The 12,558-nt window shown below is 38.0% G+C and overlaps 1 protein-coding gene across 1 annotated transcript; it reads right to left on the reverse strand.

Annotated features, from left to right (window-relative positions):
• Positions 1-8,210: 8,210 nt before the first annotated feature.
• LOC107790890 (protein LIGHT-DEPENDENT SHORT HYPOCOTYLS 3-like) lies at positions 8,211-10,469 on the reverse strand. The gene has a single exon (XM_016612864.2). The coding sequence runs from the start codon at positions 9,793-9,795 to the stop codon at positions 9,244-9,246; it is 552 nt and encodes a 183-aa protein (XP_016468350.1). The 5' UTR covers positions 9,796-10,469; the 3' UTR covers positions 8,211-9,243.
• Between the last annotated feature and the right edge of the window lie 2,089 nt (positions 10,470-12,558).

A 12,558-nucleotide genomic window follows, 5' to 3' on the forward strand; every position in this document is an offset into this window, starting at 1 on the left:
TTCATGTCTCTTTTCATTTCGAAAACATATGTATTTCTTTTAAACCAGTGTTTGTAAAAAACTCTTAGAAGTTCGTGGATTATGACACCAAATATATTGGGTAGTTATGTATTAGTGTTTTAAACTTTTATAAAATTCCCGCACTTCATATATGTTTGGTTTAAATTAATGTTAATTACTATTTTGGTTAATGATTAATGTGTTAGAACTGTATCTATTGGCCTGTCTAGCATTCTAAGAGTTAGGCGCTATCACAATCCCGACGGTGGAAAATCCGGATCGTAACATTGGCTTTTGACTTTTTTCTTTGATCATTTTAGCTTAAAAATAAGTGCTTAAAAGTATTTTTTTTCTTTATTCAAACATAATAAAATATCTTAAAAATTATTTTGACTTAAAAGCACTTAAAATAAGTCGGTCTAAACAGGCTCTAAGTGTTTCACTTTGGCTTTACTTCCTTCCGTTTTCTCATCCATGAAAAAGTGTCCAATTTGGTCGCCTTGATATTTCCTTTCTATTATTCATCTGGTGAAATCAAAAAGTTAATGATCCACGCAGTGATCAATAATGCAAAATAAACGTCTATTTGGGACATGTGGTAAAGTTTTAGCTGGCGTTTGGACATAAGAATTGTGATACCAAAAAAAGTGAATTTTTTTTTCAAGTTGAAAATGGTATGAAAAGTAGAATTATATTTGGACATGAATACAATTTAAAACTATTTTTTAATTTTTATAAGTGTTTTGCAGTGAAAATTTTGAAAAATAATGTTTTGGAGTTTTTCAAATTTCAAAAATTCCAAAACTTTACTTCAAGTAAAAAATTAAAATTTTTATGGCCAAACATTGATTCCGTAAAAAAAAAAAAAAAAAAAAAAAATTAAAAAGAGAATCTTTTTTAATGGCCAAACAGGCCCTTAGATTCTCACAACTTCAGACCCAAAGCCGGAATACCAGTTGAATTGTGACAAAAAGGGTAATACTGTTTGCCAAAATCATATGTGCGCTACTTGATCCACGAAAATAACATTACTTCAACTGCAATCTATTTAAATCATCAATGGATTAACTTAAGCACAGAAATGTATTTGGTATGAAAGGAAAATATTTTTCGAAAAATATTTTTCGAAAAATATTTTTTAATTTTTTCACGTTTGATTGTCTTAAATGTTTTGAAAAATATTTTCCTTATCAAGATAAGAGAAAACATTTTTCAAAACTCCTTCTCAACCTTCTCCACCCTCACCAACCCACCCCTCTACCCCACCCCAGCCCACCCCCACCCCTTCTCCCGCAAAAAAATTATTTTTTTTATCTTTTTTTTTTTGCAATGTCAATTTTCTGTTTTTTCGTTTTTCTGCACCACTCACCCCCTCCCAACACCTGCCCCTCCCCCCGGGATAAAAGAAATCGAAATCGATAACTCGATAAGGAAAATTTCGAAATCGAAATCGATAAACCGATAACAAATAATCGATTCGATTTATCGATAAACCGATTCGAATGCACACCCCTATACCAATAAACACCGAAAAATGAATAAAATTATTACATGTTTTCCAAGAAAATATTTTCTTGGAAAACATTTTCCGCTATACCAAACACACCCTACATTTTCATACATTTATATAAAGAGTGCGTAGCTTATTTTTTCGAAACACTTGAAATATTTAGTAGATTTGGAAATGTGAACTGGGGAGGAACTTTACACTTACAGTGTTTGCGTACTGGACTAGATATTGCAGGATATACGTAAAGGTGAGGGAAAAAGAAAAACCAAAAAAGGAAGGCAAATCCCTATGTGCACAGTGGTCACTAGTTAAGGAAACTCGTGTAAACATTGAAACTTCAGTTCGTGTTTTCAGGCTGTGCCTTAAAGTATAAAGTAAACTTAACTTTTGTACTATAATAAGAATTAACCTAAATAACCATCCATTCAACCTTTTAAACGAAAATGAATGTACTACTCCTATAATATATGCATTATATTCTTGTATAATATATTAATATGTATAATACTACTAATTAGAAAAGATAATTAAATAGTGAGTCGGCTATTTGTAAACAGATCCCTACTTTAACCCTAGGAAAACCTAACAACGTAGTCTTAACTGGTACTAGCACAGTGGAGGCCACTAGCTTTGATTTCAATGGAACATGGGAGCGTGTCTCACTGTCTTGTCCTATAGTTTTCTGAACCAGGAGCAGTTATATATATATTTACATGATGGACCATGAGTTTAAGGATGTTCCTTTATATGCTACACAAAAAACACCAAATATCTTCAAAGGGAAAGTCATAATTTAATGCATGTAACTGACCATTACTCGATCGTTTGAAAATTATACTTTCAACAAGAGGCAAAAGCAAAGGCAAAAACCTTCAATACTTATTTGCTTTGTTAGCTATAAGGTGGTTTCATTGTCTGTATGGGTTATTGAATGGTCTAAACTCTAAAGCTACAAATTCTCGACTATCGAGTGTGTTTTATTTTAGAACGATGGAGATAATGCGGCGGGCCAAGATCGTCCCCCCTCAAAGCTAGGGGCGCAAGGTGTCACAGGGGTGATTTGTGTCACTCGAACTCAGCCCGAGGTTCACCTTCGTGCGGCAGTCAAGCCCAGCCTTGACTTCAGCCTTTCCAACACTTAGTTTTATTTTTAGGGACGTTTGAACTTAGAATGAAAATAGGCAGCAAAAATAGTAGATAAAGGCACACACGATATACAGGAATTTCTTCCCAACTTGTATTAATAAGTGAATACAAGAACACAATAGCCAACCCTATGGCCAAGACAAAGAATTCCCTAATTCCCTGCCCCAAAATAGTTTTCCCACCCTTAGGAAATGACTTAGACATATTTGGCTTCACAATGCCTTAGACTAAGTTTTATGCCCCGTTTTGGACAGCCTAGGCAAGAATTTATAAGGCTACAATCAGTTGACAAAGCCCAACTGATGGGCAACAAGTTAAGACAAAGTACAAAAATGTGGGCACACTTTTAGGCCATGATCAGCATGTCTTGGAAAAGGTTGTAACTGCCAACTGCTACCCATGTGCTTGGCACATGTTTTTCAACTGCTGCTTTTGCACAGCTTGGTCTGATTTTTGTCCAGCTGCTTTGTGCTAAGGCTGGCATTGCGTCCAACCTTGCCTCTGACACTGCTCCACGCCAATGTCATTGTCAACAGCTCGGCACCCACTGACTTAGCCGCACACGTTCATTGTCAAAGCTGCCCGCCCATGTCAAGTCGCCCCCGGCTTAATCAAATCTGCCCGTATCATTTGTCATTGCTTGTCCTGCCTTGTCTTGCCTTGCCTTGCCATGTCTTTGCCCCTGCTTGACATGGCTTTGCCTTGCCATTGTTTTGCCAATCCGCACATCTAAGTAAAATGCGCCTTGCTTCCGTTCAAGGTGCGTTTGTCGAACCCCGCACTGTCCGTCATGCCGAGCAGCCCATCATGATGTTGCCCAATTTTTCAGGTTGTATGCCAAGGCCATCATGAAAATCCTTGTCACAACCCACACCTGCCGAGGACCTTTGTCAAGGGGCTAACAAACCACCCCCACCAGAAGAATTCGTCGTCCTCGACGAAGTAGCTTCCGCATTTTTCAGCACCACCATAGGTCCCAAATATGCTGTTGCTTGCCCATGTTCTTCCTCGTTTTGCTCATCTTCACTCTTTTCTTCATCAAACAATGCTGATAGCCGTTCAATTCTTGGACAATCCCTCGCCATGTGTGGCCTTTGCAAATAAAACAGCCATCAAACTTGTTGTTTTGTCCCTTGTTTGTCGAAGGTCCAGCACATTGCTTTCCCTTCTCATTGCCATTGCCCTCAACATCATTACCCTTGTCATTTCCGTTTTTCCTCCACTCTTTTACTTTGTCCTTGTTCCCGTTTTTGGACTTTAAAGTAGTAGAGAAATCAGAACTATCTTGTCCCAACCGGAAATCACCCAACGCATCCGCAGCAGCAATGGCACTAGGAAGATCTTTCACATTTTGCCTTCGGAGTTCCATTTGCGCCCACGACTGCAACCCGTAAAGGAAATTATGCAGCTTGTCTTCCTTAGACATGTTGCTAATATCCAGCATCAAAGAACTAAAATTCTTGACGTAATCCCTGACCGTTCCAGTTTGTTTCAACTTTTTCAAACGATCTCTAGCAATCCAGCCCGCATTGCTAGGAAAGAATTGATCCTTCAACTCTTTCTTCAGCCCTTCCCAAGAGTCAATCTTCGGCCTACCAGCACTTACATCATCTGCCACGCGCGTACGCCACCACAGCTTTGCATCATCCACCAAGTACATAGTCGTAATGGGGACTTTGTCTTCATATTGTACTTTGGTAGCATGGAAGTACTGTTCCATATCCCACAAGAAGTTTTCGAGTTTCTTGGCACTCCTTGTGCCATTGAACTCTTTAGGCTCCGGAATTCTGACCTTGGTACGATCTGCTCCACGCCGTGCTTCATCATTGCCAACAGCACGACGCAACAACCCATTTTCCATTTTCAGATCTGTGCACTCCTGGCTCAGCCTATTCATCTCGACTTCAAGATAGGCGAGACGAGTCAAGATAGTCAGAAATTGATCCCCATCAACAGTTCCGACAAGTGCCTCTAATGCAGTAACCTTTTCCCTCAGTTCTGCGTTGCCACCAGCCATTCTTCACAAAATTCAACCACTGAACGTTGTGTCTTCGCCCCGATCCAGCCACGCTCTGATACCAATTGTCACAGGGGTGATTTGTGTCACTCGAACTCAGCCCGAGGTTCACCTCCGTGCGGCAGTGAAGCCCAGTCTTGACTTCAGCCTTTCCAACACTTAGTTTTATTTTTAGGGATGTTTGAACTTAGAATGAAAATAAGTAGCAAAAATAGTAGATAAAGGCACACACGATATACAGGAATTTCTTCCCAACTTGTATTAATAAGTGAATACAAGAATACAATAGCCTACCCTATGGCCAAGACAAAAAATTCCCTAATTCCCTGCTCCAAAATAGTTTTCCCATCCTTAGGAAATGACTTAGACGTATTTGGCTTCACAATGACATAGACTAAGTTTTCTGCCCCGTTTTGGACAGTTTAGGCAAGAATTTATAAGGCTACAATCAGTTGACAAGCCCCAACTGATGAGCAACAAGTTAAGACAAAGTACAAAAATGTGGGCACACTTTTAGGCCATGATCAACATGTCTTGGAAGAGGTTGCAACTGCCAACTGCTTCTCATGTGCTTGCCACATGTTTTCCAACTGCTGCTTTTGCACAGCTTGGTCTGATTTTCGCCCAGCTGCTTTGTGCTAAGGCTGGCATTGCGCCCAACCTTGCCTTTGACACTGCTCCGCGCCAATGTCATTGCCAACAACTCGCCACCCACTGACTTAGCCGCACACGTTCATTGTCAAAGCTGCCCGCCCATGTCAAGTCGCCCCCAACTTGATCAAATCTGCCCGTATCATTTGTCATTGCTTGTCCCGCCTTGTCTTGCCTTGCCTTGCCATGTCTTTGCCCCTGCTTGACATGGCTTTGCATTGCCATTGTTTTGCCAATCCGCACATCTAAGTAAAATGCGCCTTGCTTCCATTCAAGGTGCGTTTGTCGAACCCCGCACTGTCCGTCATGCCGAGCAGCCCATCATGATGTTGCCCAATTTTTCAGGTTGTGTGCCAAGGCCATCATGAAAATCCTTGTCACAACCCACACCTGCCGAGGACCTTTGTCAAGGGGCTAACACAAGGGGTCATGCGAATTTCCTTTGCCACTAAATTATATTGTATATATAAAATTAAAATTATTTTTATGTATATATAATAGATACTTATTAAATAGTTTGACTTTGACTCCTTCGTGTATTTGTTTCTGTATTTTAAATATTATTAGTGAAAATCATAGTTCTGTCGATGTTCCTTCTCACAAATCCTTTTTTCTTTCTAATCTCGAGGGTTTCTACATACTTGTAGGTATTGAAAAATCGAATAATTTATTTTTGTAACCGACGATTGAAGAAATGTGTGCTATTAATTTATATCATCTAAAAGTTTATAAGACTTTATTTTACTTAATTATATTATGTTTTCGAAATATCCCGTCATGGTCGAACTTGATTTTTTCCCGAAAATATCTATTCGACTTAAACTGCCTAAAGATACTACTTCTAATATGGTATGATGTCATCCGCTTTGGACCAAACTCGCACAATTTTTTCGAAAGGCCTCACATGATTAAGAGTATCCAACTTCTTATAAGTAGCTTATTTATTTATTTATTTATTTATTTTTACTTTCCATATGGGGATATTATCACACACACCTAATAATTTATTTTTGAAAAGATGACATTGTATAGGTGCTCTCAAAATAATAGCCGAAAATATGAATGTATGTATATATATACATTCTGTATGTTAGATACAAAAGTTATACAAATTTTACACTTTTTCGGCTACCGAATGTAAATAGTTTCTGATGCGGGCTAAAAGTCATAATACCCCATAATTTTTCCCTTGAACTAAGTTTCACATGACCCATCATATTTCATATGTGTCTTCAAAGCTACGAGTAAAGGCCGTAAACCAGCCCGTAGACGAACAAATGTAGTAAGTCGGACCCCACACCACACTCGCCATCTCTATAGTCGTTCTGCCAAATTATTTTCTTTGATATCAGTTGTTGAACTAAACGCCCCAAAGATGCTTCTAACATTGTGTAATATTGTCCGCTTTGGGCCAAACTCGCACGGTTTTTCCTAATAAGCTTTACACCATTAAGAGTATCCAACTCCTTATAAATATTTATTTTTCTCTACTTTTCACGTTTGACTTTATTCACATCACACCCAGAGGCGAATTTATAAGATAATTTATGGGACATGTGAACTTTGTCTTTCAGCCAAAATTAGGCATATAATGTATGTATATTTTAGAATTAGTCTAATGTTATTAATTGTCACTCATGCTTTAGAAAGGCTGAATGATGTATTTGATTAAATATAAAGTTTTTTACCTAGAAGAACAAGCTCAATTATCACTTAATACATGTTTTTCTATTTTTACTGGCGCACCCATATTTTAAAAATTTTAGAAGACAACCAATAATGTCCTTGTTGATTTTTCTGATGGACAAAGTAAGTGAAAACTCTTTTATAACTAGATGACCGTCGAAGTTCAACAAGGATATTATTTTTCCAAAGGAAAATATCCATGTTGATATTCTAATGGACCAAGTAAAAATTCTTTTTGATAATTAGATGGCGGTGGAAGTTCAACAAGGATATCTTCCTTCTCAGATCCAATATTTATGTACGTGACTATAAGATCTAATTTCTTGAAAGCACTAGATCTTGGGCAATCGAATTACTTATTAAAGTAATTACATGTTTTATGGTAAATATAGACAGATAACCTAATAAAAATATTAATTAGCGTGATATCACACGTTAAAATTCACATATATTTTTTTAGGATGTCTTAACATAAAACCATAATTCAAATGGTTGTGCAGCTTTGAACTTTAGAAGATGGACAAAAACCAACGGGACAAGAAATATGTCATTTGACAAAATTTACCTGACGAAATAAACTAGTACTAGTAACTTTATTCACATTTGCTGCTTTCAAGACTGTCAACATATATATTCTCACACCAAAAAAACATCCGATCCTTCAAATCAACTGATAATTTTTCTGCAAAGAATCATGTACCGCTATTTGGTCAATATTTCTAGATCCATTATTGTGTAATATGGGCCCTTTCTCTGATATTTTTACCACCTCCTAAAAGTCATCCTATGATAATCTGAAAAGATTAATTAGTGGTGGGATTGGGAATATTTCCTTTATAGATTAGAGTGCTAGTTTCATACCCCCACCATAACTTGACAAGTATATGAAAAGTATGTCAAGCATACATATACACAAAATTTCTTTGGACTAGGCCTTTTTCTGAGCCAATTTTGCTTCAAGAAAACAAAGATCATTGAACTTTGGTTTTTTATCTTCCTTTTAAACTATAAGTAATCAGATAAAACCTTGCAATTACGCATAAATTGTAAACAAAAACTTATATTGAAGGACCTTGATTTCGTCAAGTTCCAATGTAACTCTAAGAAGATATTCTTTTAGAAAATTTGGTAGATTTAGTATTTCAAGATTCAGGTAATCAGCATATAATCTAAGATTTACAAAGAAATCAAAGACTTGAATAAACTAACTAGCCAATGACAATGCAACTTGCAGTTTCTTTGAAGGGCATCAAGGAATCACATTGTCTGCCAATTACATCAAACACCTCTCAGTGAAGTGACAGCACTAGAAATCAATTTAATAGATACATACATATATATATATAAGTTCATCAATAAAAACGTTTTAAAAGGCTATCAAAGTAATATATAATTCACCAGTAAAAACACTTTTAAAAAAGGCTTAATTCAATTTGCATGAGCTCAGTGTATATGAGAACCCTCACCGGAAGAAGTATCTGTAAACAGAATACGTCGTGTATAAAACCAACATTTCAATCTCAGTAAAGTTGCAAAAGTTGGAAAGCTAAAAAGCAAATTAAAACAAGAAAAAAGCAGATCCACGAGAAAATGCTCAATCTCCCATATCAAAGAGTTACGTTTTACCTCCTAGTACACCCATCCAGCAAGAATCTGTATTAGGTCTTAATTTGAACAATGAATGAGTAAAGAAAAAGAAAATATTTACTCGTAACTAAGTTTATCAACTTGGAGATCAACCCTATATGCTAGCTGATTATATATGGGAAATGCTCAGTAGGGATCTGACGTATATGATGCAATTAACACGGTACAATATTAGAAGAAATCTAAGTAATGACGATAGCTAAATATTCCATAATATCATGATTAAATTTATTCCGAAGTATTGATCCTCTAGTCATGTTGCTGCCATAGTACATTTACTCCGACTACAAGATTTATGCTCCCTCTACCAGTTCCAACAACTACTCCTACTAATAGTGCCAAAATCGTACATTTGCAAATCTATGCTTTAAATCCATAATGACAGGCAGAACTACACAAAGAAATTGGTACTACAATTTATGATTCATTAACAAACCCTTCTTAGTGACATAACAATAGGTGATAATTAAAGATCATAACGAAATAGTAGTACTTATTAGAATAGAAGACCCTCAAACAACTAAATCCATAACTAAATTTAAAGTTGCATATTAGCTAGTAATTCGAGAGATAGCAATGTTTTACGTTAAGTTTGATCACCTGATGATGGCGGTGGCGGAATAGGTAACTGTTGCAGCGGTGGAGGGCGTTTCCTTTTCTTCTTCTCGTAGCTAACTCCTCTAGCTTTTGACTGCAAATCACGAACTTCACGAAGGTAAAGTCTCACAGCACGAGCACCAAAAGGGTTTGTTTCAGGTTTTCCTCCATTTTCTTCATAAGCAGCTCTAAGACGTCCAATAAGAGCATCAAGACTGCCCCAAGCTTGCCTAAGTGGACAGGGACATGGTGCTGGAGGATTCGGGTGACCGTAAAACGGACAAATCGGGGTGTGAATTTTGGTCTTACCAAATTGATCAAGGTAACGAAGGAATTCGAGCACGTGAGCGCCGCTGCAGCGGGAGAGGGCAAGTGGAGGCCTGTGGTTTTTAAGGTACTGGCCGAAAGTGTTCCAGTCTCGACGCTTTTGGTTCTCGTATCGGCTTGAGGTCGATGACGATGTTGAAGAAGATGACGTAATAGTAATATTACTGTTGTTGCTATTGTTCAGGTGGCTGCTGCTGTTATTATTAGAATCCATGAATATTTTCAGCTCAAATTTCTTCTCTCAATGGGATCTACTGATTCTTTTGATCAATATTTCACTTCTTGATTTTTTGACTGTTCACCTTCTTCTACCCTCCCTTTACTTTTTTTTTTGGGGCAACCCTTGATTTTTTAGGGTTTAATAAGAGAAGGGAGATTTCCCAAATGAGACTGTTCCGAGAAAAAGAACATATGGCATGATATAAAAGGGGGAAAGATGTGAGGTTTTTGATTGAAATATCAGAAGATTACCATATTTGTAAATTACAAGAAAGAGACTAGAGAAAGGAAGGTGTACTGATGATGCAAAAGAAGGAAGAGTTTGATAATGGGGTTGAAATTGAATGATGAAGCGATTGATGGGAGAGTGAGTGAAAGGACTCTTTTCTCTATGTTTTCTTTCGGTTAGTTTCTGTTCTTTGGTCTTCCTTTGAGTTTCTTTGTTTGAGCAGTAGTAGAAAATCTTGGAACACTGTCCTGTTGGTTGATTTAGTAGCTTTGTATTCTGAAAATGATGAGAGATTGGTTTTTTCCTCAAAATAGGGGAAGCAAACTAACCACTCTATCTATTTCTTTCACAGTGGTTGGATAAAAGAGTAGAGAGAGCAGAAAAAGGGAGGGGAAGCACTGTGTAGGGTTTTTGAGGAAATTAATCAAATGGGGAAGGGTGATAGACAGCAGGTTAAGATAGAGACAGTAAAAAAGTTGAAAACATGGGGGCCATATGCAAACAGTTTTCTATATTCACCCACTCTCTGCTAGCTTGAATGACAGCTCCATGTCCAGTTTTGACTGACCAACACCCCCTTGTGTCATAGATAATTACTTCATGACTGAATCTTTTTCTTTTACCGTGTTCTTTTATGATTATATCCTTTTTTTAAGCAGTCCAATATACAGATATTAATTCGAATTTAATTTGTCCTATGTAAAAATTGTTAAAGGAGGAAGCATTATACTATATTTTTATTCCTAAAATCCGAACTCAAGATCCTGATTAAAGATAGGGCTAATATTTGTTACACAAATAGGTTTGGTTTCTAAGGAACATAGTGGTAACTGGTATGAATTTATCTGCTACTTTGTATCTAGCAGTAGTAGCTTCTTGGTCGCTTTATTCTGGTCTACCTTTCTTATTTTCCTTACAGATATTGTAATTGTGTACGGGTGAAATAAGGGGTTACGTCTACCACGATTTCCCGGTGAGAAAACGGAGGAAGAGCACGGACGCACGAGACTGTAATTGAGGCTAAAGACCCTTTGTATCGAGATCCAGAGAGAATGAACGATGTGTCTGTCGTCGTGTATGGTAAAGCGACGCACCCCGGGCCAAGAATGACTTCTAAGACTTCGAAAAGCACTGTAAACGGTTACACATGATGGATAGAGGACCGTGATATTCGTACCCAACCGGATATCACGGCGCAGCGGATCTCGCACGATGTCGGTTATGGATCAGTAATTACCAGGAAGAAAAGATTTTTAATTTTTTTAGACTTATACTAGGGACGAAACTCTCCTACTATATAAAGGATAAGTTTTTCTTTTGTAAGCCACATTGTAACACGCGAATCAAAGCAATACAAGTTTATTTTCTGCCTTTTAGCTATTGTTAAAGTTTTGCTCATTTGTTTTGTTCTTCATTCACGATCGGGATTGAACCGAGGGCCCGACCTAGGACAAAGTCATTTATCATTCTAAAGTCAGGCTTGATCATAGTATTACAACTGGTTTGGACATTTATTTCATTTCTAACCCATTTGTTTGATATTCTTAATTATTCGTGTTAGATTAAATCACATATCCTTAAAACCACGTACAGATTTAATTATTACCCAATTTTAGGGTAAACATTTTGGCGCCCACCGTGGGGCTAAGGATAATAATGGTAATTTGATACGAATCTCCATAACACACCTTATTTTACGCTTGTTCTTAGAAGTCTTGATTTCAGGTCAGCCCAAAAATATCAAACTCTCAGTTTACTCATTTGAACATCGAAGCTGAGTCTGGTCATCACGAAAAAATAACAATTTGGTTCTCGGCCGATGCCAGCTTCGGTTTTGCAGCTTCTTTCTCTGAAGCCAGCAGGTCCATCATGCCCTTCCACACCTCGGCCGTGGCCTTGACCTCATCCATCTCAGCCCGAAGCTGGTCGATCAGGTCTATCTTATGTTGGACCTGCGAAGTTGCATTGTTAGTCACCACGACTAGCTTCTCGTTTTCAGCCTCAAAGATCCTTACCTTCTTGACCAGGTCATCATACTCTCTCTTCAAGGACGAAGCCTTCGTTTGAGCCTTTTCCAGCTCAGCTTGTAGAATCGGGAGGTCCTTGAGTGCCTTGTCTTGTTGCTCACTAAGATCCCTATACATGTCCTTCTTCCGGACTTACTCTTTGAGCTCGAACTCGACCTGGCTGATCTCGAAGCAGGACCGAAGAAAGCTTTCAAGATGAAGCACTAAAGCCTGAAAAACAATGAAATTATTAGAACAAGTCTAAAACTAAACAAGGTTCACAAAGGGGTGCGAAGGGTAAACGCCTTACCCGATTTAGCGCCTGTTGCGCCTCGTTAAAAAGGCTCGACGTTTCACTTCGTTCATCTTCGCCTGACCCTCCTTGGTCACTAGGCATCGAAGGTAGCTAGATACGCTCACCGGAGCAGAAAGGACCAGGGCGTCCGCCAAGATTGTGAGAATGACCATTCTCTTGCGCTCGGGGTCCATGCTCGGAACAGGGAACTGCTTCAGTAGTTTTGGG

The sequence above is a fragment of the Nicotiana tabacum genome, chromosome 22 (assembly GCF_000715075.1).
Source record: "Nicotiana tabacum cultivar K326 chromosome 22, ASM71507v2, whole genome shotgun sequence".
Taxonomy (NCBI): Eukaryota; Viridiplantae; Streptophyta; class Magnoliopsida; order Solanales; family Solanaceae; genus Nicotiana; species Nicotiana tabacum.